Genomic DNA, 24,989 nt, shown 5'->3' on the forward strand with positions numbered 1-24,989 from the left:
CCACTCCCCAATCATCTGAATGGACCCTCTTGGCCAAAGCTACTCCAAAGTTAGCCTGAAAAAGTAGTTCAGGCCATGATGGGAAGGGTGGGTCAGACTTGTGTCATTACACGCTTCTCCCTATGGAATTCAGGCACAACTGACCAGCATTTATGTTAAGGCAGAGATCTTAAGACTGTGGCAATAAGACACCAAGTTCCAGCCTGACTAGTATAGCATCACATGACAAATAGGCCCTGAAAGAAGTCAAAATATTTCACCCAACAATATATTTCTTTGATACATTTTGAAATAGGCCTACAAAGCCACCTCTTGTGAGGAAGTCTACATTCTGTAGAGAATCCCTTTCCCTTTCCAAGTCTTTTTCCTGGTCTAGGAGAGAATTAGCTAAGAGTCCAGCAACTTTTAAGGTCTGATAAGAAGCATTTACAGTCTATTCCCTCTGAAGCCTGCTACCTCGGGACTTCATTGGCATAATAAGAACCTTGGTCTCCAAAACCCCTGATCTTAACCCAGACACTCCCTCCTATGGATTGGAGGTCTTTAGATAAACTCAAGCAATTGCCAATCAGAAAATCTTTGAATCCACTTATGACCTGTAAGACCCCACCCCCCCACGCCCACCAACTTGTAGTTGTCCCGCCTCTTCAGAATGAACCAGTGTACGTCGTACATGCATTGATTGATGTCTTATGTCTCCCTAAAGTGTATAAACCGAAGCTGTACCCTGACGACCTTGGGGATGTTTCGTCAGGACCTCCTGAGGTTGTGTCAGGGGCATGTCCTTAACCTTAGCAAAATAAACTTCTAAATTGATTGAGACCTGTCTTGGGTTGGGTACGTTTTGGTTCATAACTTGTAACATTTCCTAGATTCCCTTGTGGAGGGTTTGCTGTCTGCCACCTACCATGTCTTCTTTGGGGAATGTCAGATCCAGGGCAGGGATTTCTGTTGATTTGATTCCCTGAGGTATCCCCACACCTCAAGAAGTGCCTGGCACGTAGAAAACCTTCTTACATATTTATTGCCTGAAGGAACACATCTGCCTCCCCCACTAGACAGTGAGACCATTCAGGGTCTCATTCTCCCCCGTGTGACGGAGCCCTCTATGCATCCTTGCGTCATGGTGCAAAGAGCCTCACAAAATAACAGAATTAAACCATGCATGTCTTAGAGACAGAGGGGACATTCTGGGGGTAGTTTCTACTTTCTTCAGCACAACACACATTTCTCTTGAATGGTCTGTGCCCATTACTCCTACATTCCAGCTGAGACGGTCTCAGGCCCACGCCTCCTCCTGGCCACAGATGGCCTCTACCAGCATCCCCTCCCTTCCCTAGCCCCGAATTCTGCATTCAGAAGCTCTGTGTGTTTGCAGGAAAGGGCTGAGATGCCATTCTGTAGATCCTCATCATGTAAAGGTGAAGTTAAGCTCTGGAAAAAAGATCCAAACAGCTAGAGGCTCTTGCAATCCCACCAGGGCACAGCGGATCTCGGGTTTGACGCATGTGTTCTGGAGAGCTGCAAGAGGGACATTGTGTCCAGGTTATTTTCTGGGTGTCAGTGACATCTAGCAGGAGACAGACTACATGACCCAGGAACACATGGGCAGGTCCTGTTCATCCCAGAGAGAGAGGGTCCCTGCTCCGTGTCTTTTGTCAGAGACACAGAAGAAACTCCTCCCCACAGTGAGATCTCCACAAGTGGTGCTGATGGGGACCTGTGACTCTCAAAGCAGTTGCATGACTCCAACCCAGGGGTGGCTGTGAAGGAAGCTGGCCGTGTAAACTCAGGGGTCTAGATAAGTAAGCCTGGCTGTGGCAGGCTGGAGTGGACGAGTCTGAGAAAGTCAACTCGAGACAACCTCTCACTGACTGTACAGGGTGAGACCCAAATATCAGGAGAAGGCCACGAACATCTCATGTCTGAACTTTGCTGTGTGACAGTGTCTCTCATGCTGGAGATGATCTCCCAAACAGCTTAGACGTTTCAATCCCTGGAACACAGAACCAAAGACAGACCAGGCCTCCCTCCAAAACATACATCTCCTACCAGCTCTGAAACATCCTACCCTGGACACACTCAGATACCCAGGGACCTCACAGGGTGGGTCACAAAGCCCAAGAGACCCCAACGACATAGAAAACCCAGATAACAACCCAGGATCGAGCAGCTCAGAGACCTCAACCCTGGACACACAACACTGAACAGTTCGCAGAACCCCTCCGAGAACTCAGTGAAGGAGGACACAGACACTCAACCTGCTTAGAGACACAGACACTCAACCTGCTTAGAGACGTCAGATTCTAAAATTCAGACCCATGTGCATGTGAGCAACTTTAGAACCTGTGATGTAGAAACCCGATTATCTCACGGATCTCACACCCTGGACCCAGAAGCCCACAAAACCATAGTGTGCACACCCTGAGATGCGGACACAGAAACAGTTGAGGGGACCAGGACAGGGAACACAGAGGCCTTGGGCACAATGTTCCCTGTAACAGACACCTAGGAGACCTCAGAGCGTGGGACACACCATTCCCACACAGCACAGACTTTACAACCTGAGACACAGCAACTCAACATGTCAGCAGCCTCAACCCCTGTAGTGCGGACTCATAACCAGGTAGGGAGGACACACTCAGGACGCAGGACCCCAAAAGGATCAGACACCTTTTGTGAGTTTGGAATAACCTCAGTGTTCTCACAACCTAGGATATGGAGCCCCAAGGGGCGCTATTTTGTCCCATCATTGACAGACACTCAGGAGAGCTCAAACCCTACTTCCTGAAATCAGAAATGCTCCCACGCCTTACATTCTAGACACAATACCTAAAGCAGATCAGACACCTCACACACTGGGAGAGAACCCTAACCAGCCCAGAGGACTGTCACTCCGGACACAAGCCCTCCACAGCTCAGAGACCTGCCGACCTGGAACACTACCCTCCAAATTGGTCAGAGACCTCAGAATCTGGGCCCAGAGCCTGAAAGAGCTCAGCAGAATGACATCTTGCACTGGAGACACCTAAAATGTCACTTGGTACAGGACACGTGTCAGATGCAGTCACAGCAGAGATCACCCAGGCTCATGAGGCAGACACAGAGACAGAGGGAGACAGAGACAGACAGAGTCAAAGGGAGCAATGAGGTCGGGGAGGGCTTGAGGATTAGGGAGAGCATTTCTGGACAGTTTCTGTCCTCATGGAGGCAGCCTCCATCTTAGGACCCGGGCCAAGGCAGCCGAGTAACTTCTTGTTTTCCAGGTGAAGGGAGACCTCGGTTTCTGCCCTCAGAGGGTGTTTCTGGGCCTAGGCCACACCCAGGAGGACAGGAGCTGGCCCAGACACACAGCAGAGCCCTTTACCCATCAAAATGGGGATCCATTCTAGGTTTGGAGGGTTCATGCCATCATGAGGTGGAACCCTGTGCCCCTAAGGCCCCAACTGCCCTTCTCCTGAGGTGCTGCTGTCCCGGTGTGGAGAAGGGGTGTCTGTGCCCCGGTGGAATAAGAGCATGAGCCTGTGCTGCTTACAAAAGTGCTGGAAGCTTCCCCCAGCCCTGGGACTGCTTGTCCATACCCTCTTCATCCGCCCTGAGCAACTCTGCTTCAGCCTCCTGGGCAAGTGCACTCAGGAGGCACGGTGGCCACCTGGCTTCTCTCTGCCCTCTGTGACCCTGAACAGGACACCTGCAGATCCTTTGAAAGGGAATGAAGCAGAGGCAGCTAAAGTGGAGGCTGAAGCAGCTGGCTGTGCTGTGCTGAGGCTCCGTGGCACAGACCAAGAGCTGACGCTCAGGGGCGCTGCTATCCCCCCACCAACCATCCTTCCTATGCCCCAAGAGACCCATCCCCCTCCTCTCAATGCCTGATTCTGCTTTACAGGAGACAGGACATGAGGGTATCCACGCTTGCTGCGGGCTTTGTGCAAACGGAAGGAGCACAGTTATCTCCTGCCCCATCTCCTCTAGGCCAATCCTAGGGCAGGGCTATTTGCTCATGGATGAAAACAGCTGTAAGGCTGTGGAATTCGGTGACTGAGGCCCAGGTGGGCCTGGCCAGTGGGCTTCATCCTCCTGGCAGACACACTCAGTGGCCCACCTCTGATTCCCTGGTGGACGTGCACTCCCGCAGGACCACAGGACTCCAGTGTCGCATCTCCAGCATTTCCTCCAGCGCTCTGAACACAGTCCAGGTTTAATCAGTGCCTGGTGGGATGCTCTTTGACTGAAGAACCCAGCTCCTTAGCTACGCTCACCCAAACACCTGTCCCTGCTTAATGCCTAAAATCCCATATTTAGGCTGGGCACAATGGCTTACTCCTATAATCCCAGCTTCTCAAAGGCTGAAGTGGGAGGATCAGTTGAGGCCAGGAGTTCAAGACCAGTCTGGGCAACATAGCGAGACCCTGTCTCTACATAAAAAATTAAAAATGAGCTGGGCGCTGGAAACCATCATTCTCAGCAAACTGTTGCAAGAACAGAAAACCAAATGCTGCATGTTCTCACTTATAGGTGGGAATTGAACAATGAGATCACTTGGACACAGGAGGGGGAACATCACACACTGGGGCCTGTCGTGGGTTGGGGAGAGGGGGTAGGGGGGAGGGATAGCATTAGGAGATATACCTAATGTAAATGATGAGTTAATGGGTGCAGCACACCAACATGGCACATATATACATATGTAACAAACCTGCATGTTGTGCACATGTACCCTAGAACTTAAAGTATTATAATAATAAAAAAATGAGCTGGGAAGGGTTGTAAGCACCTGGAGTCCCAGGTACTCAGGAGGCTGAGGTGGGAGGAAGATTTGGGCCCGGGAGGTTGAGGCTGCAGTGAGCCTTGATTGTGCCATCACATTCCAACCTGTGTGACAGAGCAAGACCCTGAATCAAAAAAAAAAAAAAAAAATTAAATTAAAAAAAATCTCGTATTTACTTATTTACTAAAGATTGATTTACAAAAGATTGAAAAGATTTACAAACTATTCATTAGACAGGGTATTAATATCCAGGATATACAAAGAAGTTGAACATCTCTACAACAACAAAAATCATCCAAGCTCAAATAAGGAAATGATCAGAATAGATATTTCTCAACGGAAGACCTCCAAATGGCCAAAAAATGTATGAGAAAATGCTCAGCATCACTAATCATCAGGGAAATACAAATCAAAACCACAATGTGAGCTGGCTGAGATGGAGTAGGCCTGTAGTCCCAGCTACTTAGGAAGCCAAGGGAGGAGGAATGCTTGAGCTCAGGACTTCAAGACAGCCTGGGTGACATAGTGAGGCCCTGTCTCCAGAAAAGAAAAGAAATAATAGTAAAACCACAATGAGTTATCATATCACACAGTTACAATACCTGTTATCAAAAAGACAAAACAAACAAACAAATGCTGGCAATCTCACCCAGCTAGAATGCCTATTCTCAAAAAGACAAAAAATAACAAACCCTGGCAAGGATGCAGAGAAAAAGGAACTGTCATACCCTATTGGTGAGAATTTAAACTAGTAGAGACACCATGGAGAACAAAAGGGAGGTTCCTCAAAAACTACAATAGAACCACCATATGATCCAGCAATCCCACTAATGGGCATTTATTCAAGGGAAAGGAAATCAGCATATCAAAGAGACGGCTGCACTCCCACATTGATTACAGCACTATGCACAATAGCCACACTATGGAATCAGTCTAGATGAATGGATGAAGAAAATGTGGTACACGTATACAATGCAATACTTTTCAGCCCTAAAAAAGAATGAAATTCCGTCATTCTCAGCAATCCTGGGTGGAAGTGGAGGACTTTATGTTAAGTGAAATAAGCCAGGAACAGACCTGAGCGTCAGCTCTTGGTCTCTGCCACGGAGCCTCAGCACAGCACGACCAGCTGCTTCAGCCTCCAATTTAGCTGCCTCTGCTTCACTCCCTTTCAAAGGATCTTAAACACCACATGCTGTCACTCATATGTGGAAGCTAAAAAATACTAATCTCATAGCAATAAAAAGTAGAACAGAGGATACTAGAGGCTGGAAAGGGTAAGGGGTGGTGGGGATAGGGAGAGATTTGTTAAAGGATACAAAATTACAGCTTGATAAGAGAAGTTACAGTGTTCCACAGCATTGTAGGATGACTATAATTAACAATAATATATTATATAGGCCAGGCGTGGTGGCTCACACCTGTAATCCCCGCACTTTGGGAGACTGAGGTGGGCGGATCATCTGAGGTCAGGAGTTTGAGACCAGCCTGGTCAACATGGTAAAACACCGTCTCTACTAAAAATACAAAAATTAGCCAGGCGTGGTGGCGGTTGCCTGTGATCCCAGCTACTCAGGAGTCTGAGACAGGAGAATCGCTAGAGCCTGGGAAGTGGAGGTTGCAGTGAACTGAGATTGCGCCACTGCACTCCAACCTGGGTGACAGAGCAAGACTCTGTCTAGAAAAGTTAAACAAATAATATATTGTATAGTTTCAAATAGCTAGGAGGACATTGAATATTCCCAACACAAAGAAATGATGAACGTTTGAGACAATCCATATGCTACTCTGCTTTGATCACTATACATTATACGTATGAAAATATCACTACTTATATATGTATATATATATGTACAATTATGCCAATTTATAAAACAAAAACAAAGAAGAAATACAATTGATTTTTGCATGCTGGTATCTTGTACCCTGAATCTGAAGTATTGTGTTATATTGAAAAGAACTACAGCAACAACACAACTGAAGGCCAGTTCAGCTACTGAAAAGATTGATTCAAACCCCAACACCAATGCCCTGGCAGAAAAAGAAAAGAAAAGAAGACACACTACATACAGAGGAACAAATTTAAAGTCATCCATCAGACTTCTCATCGAATCTGTGCAACCCAGAACTTTCTAATCAGCACAGTTTTTTTAAATGAAGGTGACATAAACATGTTTATACAAACAGGTAAACAAACAAAAGTGGGGAGAAAAGTCATTGTCAACAGATTTGTCCTACAAAACATGTTAAAGGAAGTTCTTGGTTCAGAAGGAAAATAGAAGGAAATTTGGATCTACACACAGAACTTCACAGTGCTGGACATGGAACAATTGTGGGAAAGTACATGATTTTTTTTTTTGGAGATGGAGTTTCCCTCTGTCGCCCAAGCTGGAGTGCAGTGGCACGATCTCGGCTCACTGCAACCTCTGCCTTCCGGTTTCAAGGGATTCTCCTGCCTTAGCCTACTGAGTAACTGTGACTATAGGCGCACGCCTCCACGCCTGGCTAATTTTTTTGTATTTTAGTAGAGATGGGGTTTCACCATGTTGCCCAGCCTGGTCATGAACTCCTGAGCTCAGGCAATCCACCCGCCTCGGCCTCCCAAATTGCTGGGATTACAGAAGTGAACGGCCAATTAAAAAAAAAATTTAATTTTCTCGTTTAGAAAAAAGGTCTCCCTATGTTGCCCAGGCTTCTCTCAAACCTCTGGGCTCAAGCAATCCTCCTGCCTCAGCCTCCCAAAGTGTTGAGATTACAGGTATGAGTCATCATGCTCAGTCGAGATTTTTTTCTTGTAGCTAATCTCTTTAAAAGAAAATTGGCCCAGGTGGGGTGGTTCACGCCTGTAATCCCAGTACTTTGGGAGGACAAGGCGGGTGGATCACATCAGGAGATTGAGACCATATTGGCAACGTGGTGAAACCCCGTCTCCACTAAAGTACAAAAAATTAGCCGGTGTGTTGGCGCGTGCTTGTAATCCCAGCTGCTTGGGAGGCTGAGGCAGGGGAATCGCTTGAACCTGGGAGGCGGAGGTTGCAGTGAGCTGAGATTGCGCCACTGCACTGCAGTCTGGCGATAGAGCAAGACTCCGTCTAAAATAAAAAAAAGAAAGAAAGAAAATTGACTGTCAAATAGTAACAATGTATTGTGGGGTTCTGACATAGGTAGAAATACAATGTGAGACAACCATAGCAGAAAGCTGGGGAGAAACGAAATGGAAGTATACAGCTGTAAGAGTCTTACAGTGTACATGAAGTGGTAGGATATTACTTGATGTCTGGCAGGAATTTTTGCATTTTATGTGTGGGATCAGTAGATTGACCATTATCCTACAATTTGACATAAACTCCACGAGGGCAGGGATGGGTTTTTTTTTTTATCGTATGCCCCAGACACTCAGCACAGTACCTAGAACATAGTTGGGGTTTGGCAAATGACTGTTCAACAAATGAAGTCTTTTTTTTTTTTTTTTTTTTGAGACAGAGTCTTGCTCTGTCGCCCAGGCTGCAGGCTGGAGTGCAGTGGCGCCATCTCGGCTCACTGCAAGCTCCGCCTCCCGGGTTCACGCCATTCTCCTGCCTCAGCCTCCAGAGTAGCTGGGACTACAGGCGCCCGCCACCATGCCTAGCTAATTTTTTGTATTTTTAGTAGAGACGGGGTTTCACCGTGTTAGCCAGGACGGTCTCGATCTCCTGACTTCGTGATCCGCCCACCTGGGCCTCCCAAAGTGCTGGGATTACAGGCGTGAGCCACGGTGCCTGGCACCCCCCCTTTATTTCAGATAGCCAGCAGGCTGAGACGATGATGGATTAATGTCCTGTGGATCCATCTTAAGGGGGATGAATCTCAAGTTTCTTTTTACATTGGGCAAGAGAGAATCAGGAAAGGGTGAAGTCAGGAGGAGAATGGTGACCACAGACATCTAAGTGTCAACGGGAGCCCGGGGAGGTTGCAAAACATCTTTGTCCTTGGTCAGGTCACAGTGTTCCCATAAACCTTTCACGCAACATTGCCGCTTGTGTGTACACCCTTCTCATCTCCTCTGGGCTGGGTTCCGAAAGGGACTATTATCATCCTTGCTTTGAAGTTAAACCCTACACTAAATTCCTCCCATAGTTCACTTGGCCTACGTGCGGGAATGAGCAAAGGCAGTTAGCTCCTCAGGTCAGAAGCAAGACAGAGCAAGCCCTGGTCAATTTCTCTCACTATGTCAGGTGCGCCCTCCCTCTCTGTTACACACACACCCATGTTCCCCTGGCACTGATTCAGATCAGTGGGCAGCTTCTGGGCAGCCACGCTGACCTGCATTAGGAGGCTGAAGGGCACTGGAACTTTATCTCGATGTCGGCTTCAAAGCTTCCGGAAGGTGCCATGGCATGAGGCACAGCCGGGCTGAAGAGCTTTCTGGGTGTGTGGGTGGTAAGGGCCAGGGGACCTTCATACCATCATACTGGTGTCTTGTACCCTGAATCAGAAGTATTGTGTTATGTTGAAAATAACTGCAGCAATATAATTTATGTGCTCAGTGCCCCCTTGTCACAGCTTTTGGCGAATCTTCAGAATGCTCATCACTAGGTACAGTCATTCCTTCACACACCTCAGGCCAGGGAAGCTTCTCACCACAGTAGTGGAGCACTCCATCATTTTAGCTGAAGAACAAACCTAGGAAACAGAAGCTTAGCCACCTGTGCACTAGTAATGTTATAGATCACATTGGCATTCACTCCCCCAATTCTTCTTTCAGGGACCAACCCAACCCAACCCTGCTCATCCTAAACTAATGACCACAACAACATATACATGCCTCTCGCTTTGCACTGATGGCGTCATTGGGGGAGCTTTGAATCTAATTATTGCACTATGTGTTTTCTCCGTTTCCCTGATCTGAAACTGTAGGCTTCCAGATACCAAGATAGGTGTCCCAGGCCACTCTCTGAAGTGATAATGCTGCAGGTGGGCCAGGCCTTGACCTCAGTACAGCTCACCAGCAGCAGCGCCTTGCCAGGGCCAAAAGCCACCCAATTGTGTTGCTGGAGCTGAAGGAGAGGAAAGGTCTAAAGAGACGTCATAAAGATCTCCATCTCGATAGCACAGCAGCCTCCTCTTACAAACATGCGGGTGTTTTGGTTTCTTTCAACATGTACCGACTATGGCATTTTTCAGGATGCCTGGGGTCTTCAGCTAACCTTCCATCCACACCACCCTGCCTCCCCCACTGCCCCTCTCTACCCTACCCCAAACCTTCCTTCTGTTTTAAATGCTGCCCCCGAGGATCACTGACTGGTTTTCCTCCTGATAAGGATATCAAAACACCTTTTACCCCTAATCTTCAAGATACCTAAAAGAATGAGTCTTCAGAACATCTATCTTAAAAATTATTATGGCAACAGTGGCTGAGTAATAATAGCAAAGAAAACGCAAGTAAAACAATGAAAGGAATGTTATTTCAAAATGACTGAGAGTTTCCCACTTAGAGAACAACACTTCATATGTGGCATGTTCCCTTCCAGACTTTTTTTCTATGCTTTTTTTTTTTTAATTATGAGATTGGAGAATAAGTAGTGTGTTTTACTACATCTGTTGTTTTATTTAATATTTTACCAAAGCTATTTCGCATAATGACAGTGACAGAGACGTTGCTGCTAACATCCATGGTAGCAAACACATACAGAAAGCAGAGACTGCCTTTGTGCTTTCCTGGTATTGACTTGTCACCCCGTATTATCGAATGCACTCAAGAGACCTCATGTTCAATCCACACGCAGAAAATATCATCTCATGAATGCTGCTGGACACTTTCACTTGTTTTGTGATCTGGAGGACCATTCCACACTGCAGCGCATTCCAGAGTGTCAGGGTCGGATTGCATGTGTCTGTACACCCCTCTCCAGCCTGGGTACCAATCTGACTCTGCTCTTGCTGGCGAGGTGACTTTGGGCAAATTCCTTAGTCTCTTAATGTGTCTCAGTTTCCTGTTCTATAATAAGAGATGATAACATTAGTAACACACATCTGACAGTGTTGCTATGAGCACTAAGTGACTGTGATTATGTATACATATATATATAATTTGAAAATATAGTCTTTTATTATATATTTGTATATATATATGGAGAGAGAGAGAGAGAGAGAAACAGAGAGAGAGAGAGAGAGAGAGAGAGAGAGAGAGATGCTAAAAAAGCATCTGGCCTAGAATAAGTATCCAGAAGTGTGAGCTTCTATTCTCACATCTCTGAACTTCTGCTTTCTGCTCTTCCCCATTAATCCTCGCCCCTGTCTGCTGCAGACCTCTCTCCCTGCCCTGCACACCTTCACCTCCCCTCCACACTCCACTCTCTTTCCCCATTGCCCATTTCCTATGACTCTGGATCTGAGTAAATTGATACCATCTTCTCATGATTTTGCTCAGAAAATATTAGTATCATTGGTCTTTTATTAAGTCACCAATGAATTTTTTTTTTGAGACAAAGTCTTGCTTTCTCACCCAGGCTGGAGTATAGTGGCATGATAATAGCTCACTGCAGCCTTGACCTTCTGCAGTCCAGTGACCCTCCCGCCTCAGCCTCCTGAGTAGCTGAGACTACATATGGGTGCCACCATGCTCAGCTAATTTTTAAAATTTTGTAGGTGTGAGGTCTTGCTATGTTGTCCAGGCTGGTCTCAAACTCCTGGCTTCAAGTCCTGCCTCAGACTCCCAAAGTGCTGGGATTACAGGTGTGAGCCACTGCACCTGGCCAATTTGCCCCCTCCTTTTTTTTTTTTTTTTTTTTTTTCCTTTATCTAAGTCTTTGCTCCAGCCCAGAAAACTGTTTTTTTTTCTCTCCTACTTGGAGGAAAGAGCAATCAAACTTTCAGGATTTTTGCCTATTCAAAGTTCAGCTTTGGCAACATTTGAGTCCTTTCTCCTCCTGCCTGGAGGAGAAAACAAAAGCCAAAGTCAGCGCCTGGCTGAACCTTCTCCCAACACCCTGCATTATTCAGCATAGAACAGTGGCTCAGGGATCCAGTGGGTCAACTCTTTTGCCGTTGGAGGGATTACTGTGAAATGCTGTGAGTACATGTATTTTTCACAATAGACAGCAGCTCGGCTGCTGCTTCCTATTAGGGGCAAATCCAGTCTCCCAGGTGTTACAGCTTTGTCAGGTCTGTTGCTTCATTCTTTATTCAAAGAAGGCTTTCATCATATTTTAGTGAGTCAGGGTCTTGCTGGTGAATCACACTGTTGCTGCCAGTGTGTCAGGGATCCCCAAGATCACCCTCACTTCCAGTAATTGCCTATGAGGACTCAATGTATAGTTGTACTCGTGGCTAAGACTTATTACAGCAAAAGAATACTGAGCTAAATCAGTAACGGGGAAAGCCTACTGGGCAAAGTCTGGTGGGAACCAGCAAAAGCTCCCAAGAGTTACTTCCCAATGGAGTCACACAATTTGTCTCTCCAGCAATGAATCATGACAACATGTGTAAAATGTTATCTACCAGGGAAGCTAATTAGAAACTGAGTGCCCCAGGTTTTTACTGGGGACTGGTCACATAGGCACTCTCTGCCTAGCAGGCAAGAACATTTCAGATTCCTAGAAGGGAAGCTGGTGTTCAGCATAAAACACATTGCTTGAACAAACAATTTCGGAAGAGTAAACCACTCTTACCAGATGGAGAATGGTGGGAAACCTCCCGAAATCAAGTTCACAGATGCCAGGCAAGGGCCAGTCTTGCAAGCTGGCCTTTCTAAGGATAGTCGTTTCAGACCTGCTATATTACCTCTTTTTTTGCACAGAACTCAACTACAAAGGTTTAAAATACATAATCAAATCAGACAGAACCAATGGAAAAAAGTCAGCAACATATAGATGAACTGAATGGCACCATGGACTAATTGGATCTAAGTGACACGTGGAGAAAGCTCCTCATAATGACAGCAGACCGTGTATTCCCTCATGGCTGGTTTTGAGGGGTTCACAGCTCCAGTGGATGAAGTACCTGCTAACATGGTGGAAATAGCAAGAGAACAAGGGTGGAACGTGAAGAGGTGACTCAACTACTGCCATCTCATGATAAAACTTTAACATGTGAGGACTTGCTTTTTACGGATGAATGAAGAAAGTAGTTTCTTGAGATGAAATCTACTCCCAGTGAAGATGCTGTGAACACTGTAGAAATGACAGCAAAGGATGAGTTGATTAGGTAATGGCAGGATTTGAGAGATCTGACTCCAATTTATAAAGGAGTTCTACTGTAGGTAAAATACTATCAAGCAGCATTGCCTCCTACAGAGAAATCGTTCTTGAAAGGAAGAGTACATTAATGGAGCAAATTTCATTGTTGTCTTATTTTAAGAAATTGCCACAGCCCTCCATGTAGTATTAGCTTGTTAAAAAGTAAATAAAAAAGAAAATAAATTGCCACAGCCACCCAACTTTCAGCAACCAGCACCCTGATCAGTCAGCAGCCATGTACATCCAGGCAAGACCCTCTACCAGCACAAAAGTTACAACTCACTGAAGGCTCAGATTATCTTTAGCATGTTTTAGCAATACAGTATTTTCCAATTAAGTTATGTACTTTTTTTGACATAATACTATTGCACAGTTAACAGATTGTAGTGTAGTGTAAACATCACTTTTATTTTATTTTTATTATTATTTAAATTTTTTTTTATTTCAATAGGTTTTTGGGGAACAGGTGGTATTTGGTTACATGAGTAAGTTCTTTAGTGGTGATTTGTGAGATTTTGGTGCACCCATCACCCGAGCAGTATACAATGAACCCAATTTGTAGTCTTTCATCCCTCAGCCTCCTCCCAACCTTTCCTCTAAGTCCTCAAAGTCCATTGTATCATTCTTATGCCTTTGCATCCACATAGCTTAGTTCCCACTTATGAGTGAGAACATACTATGAACATCACTTTTATATACACTAGGAAATAAAAAAATGTGTGTGACTTGCTTTACTGTGGTGGTCTGGAACAGTACATGCAATATCTATGATTTATGCCTGCATAAATTTATGAAGGGGACATGATTTAACATGTAAAAGTCCACCATCTGGCACCTCAAATTCATGTTCTCTCACATCTAAAATACATTCATCTCATCTCAACATCCTCGAAACTCTTAATTCTTTCCAGTATCAACTCTAAATCCCAAATCTCATTCAAATATCATCAAAATCAGGAAAGGGTGAGAGTCAGAGTATGTTGTATTCTGGGGCTAAATTATTTTCATCTGTGAACTTGTGAAACCAGACAAGACGTTATCTGCTTTCAAAACAGCATGAAGGTGCAGGCATAGGAGAAACACTCCCATTCCAAAATGGAGAAGATGGAAGGAGAGAAGGAGTCATGGGATCCAAGCAAGGTTTCAGACTTTAAGAGATTTTAAGGCTTCAGAATGGTCCTCTTTGGCTTGATGCCGTGTCCTCTGTGCCTAGTAGGGTGGCAGCTCTGCCCTCTTGGCCCTGAGTGTTAGCCCTGCTCCCTTACCCCTGGGCAGAAGCCCTGTTTTCTGAAATTGAGGAGGTGGCTCTGCCATCTGGAGCTCAGGAAGAGGCATCTGGATTCCTGTTCCCCAGGTCATTGCTGTCTGGGCCTATAGAGGCAGTGGCAGCTTGCCAACCTCTGCATCTGTAGCTCTCCCATCAAAGTCACTCTTCCTTTATTTTGTCCCATTTCTGTTCCTTTCATTCCAGGCTGGCTGTGCTTCTTTTGGTATAAAATCCTCAAAACATGTTGGCCTCTGATGCAATTCATGGTGTCCATGCCAACAGTCCCTGGATCCTCCATAGATCTTTCCTGGATAAATGCATCTCCTTCCCTGCATTCTGCTGAGATGGTTGACTGGATCCATGACTCACATACCTCATCTCTTTAGCAATCAGTTGTCCCGCTACACCCTTGGCCCTATTTCCAGAGCTTGCTATCTGGATAGGCTGAGAATCTTCTAAATAATCAAAGGCTGATTCCTTTTTGCTCAGCAATTCTGTCATTGATTTATTTCTCCTCCCTTGCATTTTGCAACCAGCAGCGAGGAGAAACCAGGCCACAACTTCCATACTTTGCTTAGAAATGTTCTTAGCTACATATGCAATTTCATCACTTACAAGTTCTACTCTGCATCTAAGAGAATGCAATCTAGCCAAATTCTCTGCCACTTTCTTACAAGGATTGTGTTTCCACATGTTTCCAATACCGTGTTCCCCATTCCTGTCTGAAAGCTCACCTTCAACATTCATATTTCTAGGAATATTCTGTTCATGATGATGGATGTATTCTCTGAGATGACAGAAACTTTCTCTATAGTTATATAAACACCCCCCCCCCCACCATGCTAGAAACTCTCCTCCATTTGAATGACCTCCCGTAATGATGCATTCAGAGGAAAGAAGTGATCTGCTGGGAACTCTTAGAGCTTTCCAAACCGGGTCTACCTGTGCTTGCCCTGGCATTCATTCTCTGCCGCCCTTCTGCATACAATTGCTCCTAACTGAAGCCAGCCCCCCACCTCAGCTTAGGATCCCATACCTCCCACTTTCTCAGGGGCTTTGCTCCTGCAATGATCATTCTGTCTCCTGAACCACCAACTGCTCCTTCTAAATTGGATCATTCCCCAACCTAAGGGGGGAACTTACCTCCTTCCCCCATGTCCTTCTATAGCTACTAACATATTTATCTGCTGCCCTTCAAAGTGAAACTGCGTGAACTTATACAACCCACTTCATTGGAGTCATTTTTCAAAATTATATAGAAAGGAAAATGAACCAGAACAGCCAAAATGATTCTGAACTATAACTTTGGGGAACTCACACTACCTAATATCAAGAGTCATGTTAATTCTATAGTAACCAGAACGTGGTACTGGGGAAAAATCAACAGACCAGAATGGAGTCCGGAAATAGGTTCACAGACATGATAAACTTATTTTCAAAAAAGGTGCAAAGGCAATGGAGAAATATTATCTTCCTGAGAAACTGTGTTGTTTTCCCCCTTGCTTCTTGGCCACTACATTCATTGTTCTTTACTACCGTGGGTCCGTTCCCCATGTTTCTCCTTTGCAGTTCAACTGCTCTTCTGTTTAACTGTCTGTCTGCCCCACTACAGTGTGGTGGCCTCCATGGGACATACCACGTGTGGCTCCTTGGTCTTCACATTTCCAGCATCCCAGATATTTCCTGCAACATGGCAGGCACCCGTGCATATATAAATAAAAAAAAGCGTGTATATATATATAAATAATTTATTTGTCACAAAAGGTCTTTCTGAGACACATCCTCCACTCATGGTGACATGGGACTGTCCCCAGTGTTTCTGGATGCATAAGAATTGTAGGGCAAGAGAGGGAACAAAGCCTCTTAGTCCCTTTCCTTCTACTACAAACATCTTAGGGATGTGAGTCTGGGGACAGTGAGAAAACCCCGGCTGGCCTTGCATGTGCTTGACTCAGTATGCACACCTCTTGCTGCCAAAGTCCCTTGTTGTCCATGTGCCTTGCTGTCTGCCTTGTGTCCCTGCAGAGCTGTGCAAGGAGACATCGTGACTTCCTTCTGTGCTGCTGACTAGGAGTCAGCCGGTAGGTCCGAAGATCAGTCCTCCCAGGGTGGAAGTGGGAGAGAGTGTGAGGAGGAGCCCGCGGCGCAGTCTATGTCCTCCGATTGGGGAAGGTCCTTGAGGTTGCCATTCTTCTCCTAACAGGCGGCGACACAGCCATGGCCTTGCTATCGTGGGTGTCCCAGACAGGGGAGGAAGGAGGGCCATAGAGGGGAGGGGAGGGCCATAGAGTGAACATGGAGTGAGCTTTGAAGGGGGAAACTATTTGTGGTATTTGAGTCCCGGAGGCATATGAAACCGCCCACAGAAGACACATTCCGAAGTCTTCAGTGGGAACCTGGGAGAGGGCAGAGGACTGCGCGGCGCGGGATGGGGTGGGGCGAGGAGGGGCGCCACAGCCCACTGGGCAGGCACCTTCCTCACTGCGCATGTCCACTGGGCGTCTTCCCCTCTGCACCTTTGCCCATGTGGTGAACGCCCTGGAGCTGTGAGAGTGTGAGGGTCGCGTTCCTGCTGTCTGGACTTTTTCTGTCCTACTGAGACGCAGCCGGTAGGTCCACAAGCCATTCCTCCCAAGAGTTGAAGTGTGAGTGAGTGTGAGGAGGAGCCAGTGGCTATCTGGAGCGTGGGACAGCGTGGTCCACAGCTTCAGAGGTCGAAGGGTCTCAAGGTGCTCGTCCTTCTGCTCGTGAGGTGGCACTGCCGTGGGCCTTGTTGTAGTGAGGTCAGAATGAGGGAAGAAGGTGGGCCGCACAGTTGAGAGGGGTCAGGTGAAAATGGGGCGAGTGCTGGGGGTGCTGGGGCAGGTATCCGAGTCCCTGGAACCCTCGACCGAGGACAGATTCCAGGCTCCTTTGTGTCGACCCGGGAAGGAGCAGGGTGGGCATTAAGGAAGGGAACTGGGAACGCTGCGGGTTGGCGACCATGGCCCTGAGGTCTGTAGAGCGCCTGGCAGAGGTGTACAGTGAGGAGGGCCCAGCGCTGTGTGGCAGCTTCTCAACTCCACCGTGGAGGTTTGAGTTGGTGGGGCTCTGCGTTCCAACAAAACTTGATTTTAGGGGGGAAATGGGCCTAGCAAATGGGTGTGTGACAAAAGCCGTAGTTACTGCAGTTTTAATTCTCTGGCTGTATTTTCCCAAATGTCTCCACAGAGGAGAGTTAAGTTGTGAAACCAAACCTTATCGGAAATATCCTGTGTCTTTTGCCAGGAGCCTTAAGAAATTGCTCAGTTAGCTTGACCAACTTAATGGCTTCGCAAGCATTCATAAGGCACACACACTTACACTTGCCCTGAGACTTAGTTCGAAAGTATTTACAAACTTTTAAAAAACGACAAGTTAACATTTGGTCATGGAAGTGGTCAAATATAGCTGTCTTTTCAAGTACATTTACCAATTCACAGTATTCTGCTTGCAGTGTGAAATATGATTTGGCGAGGAAGATCAACATATAGGCCTAGACCAAGGAGAAGTGTACCACCTCCTGAGCTGATTGGGCCTATGCTGGTGAGTGCCTTAACCTTTGATGTTTTCTATTAGCAGAAAGTTATTTTTGTAACTTGTTGTTGTTGCAAAACTGTTTTGTAATTGTTGTTGAACCAATATAGATACACCAATAAAGGTGTCCCATGCTGATAGAAATTATCATGGGGGCCTGGCGCGGTGGCTCAAGCCTGTAATCCCAGCACTTTGGGAGGCCGAGACGGGCAGATCACGAGGTCAGGAGATCGAGACCACCCTGGCTAACACGGTGAAATCCCGTCTCTACTAAAAATACAAAAAAAAAAAAAAAAAAAAAAAAAAATTAGCCGGGCGAGGTGGCGGGCGCCTGTAAACCCAGCTACTCGCGAGGCTGAGGCAGGAGAATGGCGTGAACCGAGGAGGCAGAGCTTGCAGTGAGCTGAGATCCGGCCACTGCACTCCAGCCTGGGCGACAGAGGGAGACTCTGTCTACAAAAAAAAAAAAAAAAAAAAAAAAAAAAAAAAAAATTCATGGCATCTCATGAAGGAAAGACGAATCCAAGAGGAGTAAGTTCTCCTGTTGTCTGGGTGGATGATCTTGTGTTCCCCAGATTTTGCCCATGATTTCCTTCTCATGCTTGTTTGCAAAAGATTACACACATTCATCCTAACATAGATTAAAACAGCTTCCAAAGCCCTTGAGGGCAACTGTCTTAGAGTAACCTCTCTGTGGGAAGAGTAACTTTATGAAAAATAAGTATGTGGAATAGTGTTGGAGAAATGTCTTTAGACTTATGATCAGAAACATCTATGTATTCTGTATATTTATATTATTGAAATGTATTGATAACAAAACTTTTTATCTGCACACACACACACACACACACACACCCCTCGTTCCAGGAGCCCAGTGATGCGGAGCCTCAGCAAGCGGAGCCACTAACTGAAAGTCAGGATTCTACACCTGGTCAGGAGAGAGAAGAAGATCAGGGTGCAGCTGAGATTCAAGGTACTGGGAGGGGAAAGAAAGAATGTCTATGGGGAGGGAAGGAGGCCTATGTGTGCATCATGCCTTATGCCATGACCAGTAACAGGAGGAAAGAAAACATTGGGAAAGGATCTCAAACATTTGCTGAGAGTTGGCTGGACAAGTGAAGAGTATAGTTTGCAGCTTCATAGAGTCCCTGGATATAATGAATCTTCTCCTACCTTTAAAATATATTTTGGGCCGGGCACGGTGGCTCAAGCCTGTAATCCCAGCACTTTGGGAGGCCAAGACGGGCGGATCACGAGATCAGGAGATCGAGACCATCCTGGCTAACACGGTGAAACCCCGTCTCTACTAAAAAATACAAAAAACTAGCTGGGTGAGGTGGCGGGTGCCTATAGTCCCAGCTACTTGGGAGGCTGAGGCAGGAGAATGGCGTGAACCCGGGAGGCGGAGCTTGCAGTGAGCTGAGATCCGGCCACTGCACTCCAGCCTGGGTGACAGAGCAAGACTCCATCTCAAAAAAAAAAAAAATATATATATATATATATACACACACATATATATATATATTTTGTATGCTTGAAAATACAGTCCTTGCTAAATCAGATGAAACTGTTTAATTTGATGTACAAAAATGTACATTATTTCACTAGTTTACTTTGATCTTCTTAGAATGTTGTCTGATCTTCTTAGCCGAGGGGTCCACAGTATTGTATGCACCCTTTAATAGCATGTAGAATGCCAAGTCACCCTACCTTGTAACACCCTGAATAAAGCCCATTTGTATAAGGATGTTAGCCCTATTTTGTAAATAAGAAAACTGAGGCTCTGAAATGGAGGCTTACCAAGAACACTTGACTCATGGAGAAGGAATTCATATTTCATTCCAACGTTTATGTTCTCCCTACCATTCACATTAGAAAACGTGAATGATTTTGCTTGAAATGTTAATACTCGAATGTGTCTGTACTGTAAGGTACTTCAGTATTGGCTCAGGACAAAACAAAGTTCAGTGAAGCAGGATAGCAACTCCAGAAAAGACCTCAATGAATGACAGCCACTCTTTCCTTTGCTCTGTATTTTTGACAGTATGTTTGGTAAAATCTGGATAATTCAGGACATTGGCATACAGGTAGCTATATTAGTATGATTTTGAGGGGCTTTTAAAGAGTTGTTTATATACTTTTATAATTAGAAAACTCGAAGTATGATAAGATTATCATGAAACAGAAATTATTTCTTCAACAGATAGCATTTTGAAGTTAAACATTGACAGAATTTGGGTAATGGATTACTTTAGCAATTCACTGTTAAGGGGTTTCCAGAATATGACTGTCAACAATGCCCATTAATTTTTTTTTCACTCAAGTTCCTGTACTCTTGTGGAAGACAGCGATTTTGCTGTTATATTTGTTACTTTTATGTGAATGGGATTCGTTTATGGAAAGTTACATATAGGGCCTTTGAACCTAAGGTTGACTAATTTTAACCAAAAAGTTTCCAAGTTACCTCAACAGGTAATGAGTGTCAGGACTGTAAGATTTGTCATAGTCTCACCAATACATTCATCTAATCTTTCAGAAAATTACGTTTGAGTTATGATTAAAATGCTATCCACTGGGCAGTCTTTAGGTTTCCTAGATAGCTGACACTCACTGTTTATAATACACAATGGTAAAGTATAGGAAATGTAAGTGTGGTGTGATTTTTCCTCAGATTGTCATTTAAGATAAGATTTCATAATACAGGAAAACAAAGGTGGGACATCTTTGCACCACATTTATTACCACAGTCGACTGCAGCCTTTTATTTCCTAACACTGAGGAAAATAATATTATCATTTCCTTATTTATCTTTCTTGTTTGCCTGCTTCAATTGATAACCTTTGTATTTTTTTTTATTATACTTTAAGTTCTAGGATACATGTGCACAACATGCACTTTTGCTATATATGTATACATGTGCCATGTTGGTGTGCTACACCCATTACCTTGTCATTTATATTAGGTATATCTCCTAATGCTGTCCCTCTCCCCTCCCCCCACCCCACAACAGGCCCCAGTGTGTGATGTTCCCCTTCCTGTGTCAAAGTGCTCTGATTGTTCAATTCCCACCTGTGAGTGAGACCATGCGGTGTTTGGTTTTCTGTTCTTGTGATAGTTTGCTAAGAATGATGGTTTCCAGCTTCATCCATGTCCCTACAAAGAACATGAACTCATCCTTTTTTATGGCTGCATAGTATTCCATGGTGTTTATGTGCCACATTTTCTTAATGCAGTCTATCATTGATGGACATTTGGGTTGGTTACAAGTCTTTGCTATTGTGAATAGCGCCACAATAAACATATGTGTGCATGTGTCTTTATAGCAGCATGACTTATAATTCTTTGGATATATACCCAGTAATGGGATGGCTGGGTCAAATGGTATTTCTAGTTCTAGATCCTTGAGGAATTGCCACACTGTCTTCCACAATGGTCGAACTAGTTTACAGTCCCAAAAAGTGTTCCTCTTTCTCCACATCCTCTCCAGCTCCTGTTGTTTCCTGATTTTTAAATAATTGCCATTCTAACTGGTGTGAGATTGTATCTCGTGGTTTTGATTTGCATTTCTCTGATGACCAGTGATGATGAGCATTTTTTCATGTGTCTGTTGGCCGCATAAATGTCTTCTTTTCAGAAGTGTCTGTTCATATCCTTTGTCCACTTTTTGATGGGGTCGTTTTTTTCTTGTAAATTTGTTTGAGTTCTTTGTAGATTCTCGATATTAGCCCTTTGTCAGATGAGTAGATTGCAAAAATGTTCTCCCATTCTGTATGTTTCCTGTTCACTCTGATGATAGTTTCTTTTGCTGTGCAGAAGCTCTTTAGTTTAATTAGATCCCATTTGTCAATTTTGGCTTTTGTTGCCATTGCTTTTGGTGTTTTAGACATGAAGTCCTTGCCCATGCCTATGTCCTGAATGGTATTGCCTAGGTTTTCTTCTAGGATTTTTATGGTTTTAGGTCTAACATTTAAGTGTTTAATCCAGCTTGAATTAATTTTTGTATAAGGTGTAAGGAAGGGATCTAGTTTGAGCTTTCTACATATGACTAGCCAGTGTTCCCAGCACCATTTATTAAATAGGGAATCCTTTCCCTATTTCTTGTTTTTGTCAGATTTGTCAAATATCAGATGGTTGTAGATGTGTGGTATTATTTCTGAGGGCTCTGTTCTGTTCCATTGGTCTAGATCTCTGTTTTGGTGCCAGTACGATGGTGTTTTGGTTACTGTAGCCTTGTAGTATAGTTTGAAGTCAGGTAGTGTGATGCCTCCAGCTTTGTTCTTTTGGCTTAGGATTGTCTTGGCAATGCGGGCTCTTTTTTGGTTCCATATGCACTTTAAAATAGTTTTTTCCAATTCTGTGAAGAAAGTCATTGGTAGCTTGATGGGGATGGCATTGAATCTGTAAATTACCTTGGGCAGTATGGCCATTTTCACAATATTGATTCTTCCTATCCTTGAGCATGGAATGTTCTTCCATTTGTTTGTGTCCTCTTTTATTTTGTTGAGCAGTTAACCTTTGTATTTTTAAGTGCTTGACCTGGAAGCTGATCTCCAGGAGCAATCTCAGTCAAAGACTGGGGATGAATGCGGAGATGGTCCTGATGACCAGGGGAAGATTCTGCCAAATTCAGAGGAATTTAAAATGCCAGAAGGAGGTATGCTACCCATTAAGATGCAAAATTATGTGCTTTCTGTTTTCCACAATATTTTACTTTTGATAATAAGAGAGAACATTAATACCCCCTTAAAATCAGAGTTCAAATGCAGACTTTCTTTGAAAGGTTGTTCAGACCCCAATTGCCTGACTGCAAGACTTAAACACTATCAGATACAGACACAAATTGGGTCAAAGCCATATTGAATCATCAAATATGAAAGTATATTCTTACTTCTGATTATACCTAACAACTAACAATTTTCAGATTTTTTTCTAATTTCTGATTTTAACAAATACATAATGCATTTGTAATACCAGTTTGTGTGAAATATCCTAGCACCTTAAGCAGATTCTAATACAACTTTAACATTATTTGTGAGATTCTGGATTAATTCCATAAATTCTACAACCATCTCTGGTTGTAGAACACGGCTGTTATTGAAAATAGTAAATGCAAATCAGATGTATTAACATCTGTTTTAAAGTTGATTTCTGCATCCTCATGTTCTGTTGGATAAAATACAAAGATACGATTTGTTTTTCATAACAATCAGTTTCACTCCAGTTCTAATATCTGAGTTGAGATATCATGGTTCCTAAGAAAATGAGCAGGCAACTTGCTTGATGAAAGTACCTTTTCCACATATTTTCCAAATTGATGACTGTCAATTAGAAGAGCTTCTGAATTTATAGGAAGCTTTCCATGTTTGTGGAAGAAATTACCTAAATGTTTTTACTCTACACTGCTGAACCATTCAATTAGACTATTTACGTTGAAAGATAGTTTTCAATTATTTCCAGGAGCCCATTGAACAAGCCTCAATTGTATTCTTAGGAAGATAGTCTTAAATAAATATCTTGTTAAAATAGATAGAAAATTACACGAGAAAGGAAAATATTACAAAATGAAAATAATAAAGAGCAATAGAATAAATCTAAGGGAAAAGGAAAGAGGTACTTAATAAGAGACAGGTATGAATCATTAGTAAAAGGAAATGTAATCCAAAAGTAATACATTTAAAAGATTGTTCTTTTGAAAAATAGCTATGAATAGAGTAATAATTTGCACACTCTTAAAGAAAATGGAAAAAGCTCAACATGGAATACGAACAAGACCCTAACAGATACTGAATATATGGTAGAATCGAAAGTGAATACATTCTTGAACTTTAATATTTTCAAAATATGAATGAAGTGATTGATATTCTAGGAACACATACATTAGTTAATATATTACAGTAATACCTGAATATCTAAACATCACAAAGATTGTGGAAAAACTTCTGAAATTTCCCACTTATCCCTCAAAAACACTCAACTTTTAGAAACAAATATTTGGCTTTTCCAGATGTCTTACTGTCCTTTTCCATTTTCCTCTCCCTCCATTTCTTTTTTTTTGCCCCACTCCTCATGATATATGCCTCTTTCCCGTTTTGATGTCAAAAATAATAGTGATAGATTAAACCAAATCTGACCATGTAATTTATTTTACCAATGGAAATATTTTCAAGTTTAAAAAGAGGGACTCTTCATATTGACATCAGGATGATAGGTAAAAATGTTGGACAAAAATGGTTACTGTACCTTAAAGAACACAGGTGGGTAAACTAGCCCCAAGCAACATTTTTGCACCTCTGCACAACAGAGAAAAAACAAATGCAGTACTGGCCTTTCAATTCACTGCACTTACGCAGTTCCTAATGTACATAAACTGTTTCCCAGGAACTTGTTGAACATCCAGAGTATTATTTCAAGGCAAAATATTATATTACATTATACATTGTTTGTAAATTCCTTTTGTTTCTTAGGTTTGTTGTGTGTTGGTTATGTTTTTATTAAAACTGTACACAGTGTTTGCTTTTCACTTTGGGCCATCTTTTAATAGGTTCACTTGATTTAAAGCGTTTTGAAGTTGACAGTTTTGGTTCCCTTGAACTACAGAAAACAAGGTGTTTTAAAAATGTTGCTAATGTATATGCTTGGAAGCCTATCTTCAAAGTCTCTACAGAGGTCTAACTGAATGTTAGCCATTGGGTTACTCTTAGGCTTCTGGTTTTAGTCCATGGTATAAAACCAAAACTTTGGTGTCCTTCATATACCTTTAATGTCATCTGAATACAGTTCTGCTACTAATATTCCCTCCTGTTATGTTTCTATTATAGGTGACAAGCAACCACAGGTTTAAATGAAGACAAGCTGAAACAACACAAACTGTTTCTATCCAAGATATTTGACTTAAAAATATTGAAATAAACTTTTGCGGCTTTCTCCAAATAAGTCTTGCACATTTTTTTGTTCATTTTATTCCCAAATATTTGATACTATTGAAAATGGTGGCCAGGTGTGGTGGCTCAAGCCTGTAATCACAGCACTTTGGGATGCTGAGGCAGGAGGATTTCTTGAGCTCAGGAAACTGACACCAGCTTGGGCAACATAGTGAGACCCCCTCACTGCAAAATAAATGAATGAGTGCATGAATGTATGCATGTATATATGTAGCTTCAGTCCCGGCTACTTCTGAGGCTAC

General features: G+C 43.7%; 1 protein-coding gene across 1 annotated transcript; it reads left to right on the top strand.

Moving 5' to 3' along the window:
• The first annotated feature begins 16,737 nt into the window (after positions 1-16,737).
• LOC105472450 (X antigen family member 3) lies at positions 16,738-24,736 on the top strand. The gene is made up of 5 exons (XM_011725686.2): positions 16,738-16,860; positions 17,727-17,815; positions 18,674-18,779; positions 22,335-22,460; positions 24,625-24,736. Exons 2-5 carry the CDS (start codon positions 17,735-17,737, stop codon positions 24,645-24,647), a joined length of 336 nt encoding a protein of 111 aa, XP_011723988.1. The 5' UTR covers positions 16,738-16,860; positions 17,727-17,734; the 3' UTR covers positions 24,648-24,736.
• Positions 24,737-24,989: the final 253 nt, after the last annotated feature.

The sequence above is a fragment of the Macaca nemestrina genome, chromosome X (assembly GCF_043159975.1).
Source record: "Macaca nemestrina isolate mMacNem1 chromosome X, mMacNem.hap1, whole genome shotgun sequence".
Taxonomy (NCBI): Eukaryota; Metazoa; Chordata; class Mammalia; order Primates; family Cercopithecidae; genus Macaca; species Macaca nemestrina.

Bases quoted from the DNA above. Each gene is read 5' to 3' on its own strand.
- LOC105472450 (XM_011725686.2), top strand. From the start codon at position 17,735: ATGATTTGGCGAGGAAGATCAACATATAGGCCTAGACCAAGGAGAAGT. The intron at 17,816-18,673 runs GTGAGTGCCTTA...CCCTCGTTCCAG, and splicing joins AGCTGATTGGGCCTATGCTG to GAGCCCAGTGATGCGGAGCC. The intron at 18,780-22,334 runs GTACTGGGAGGG...TGTATTTTTAAG, and splicing joins GGGTGCAGCTGAGATTCAAG to TGCTTGACCTGGAAGCTGAT.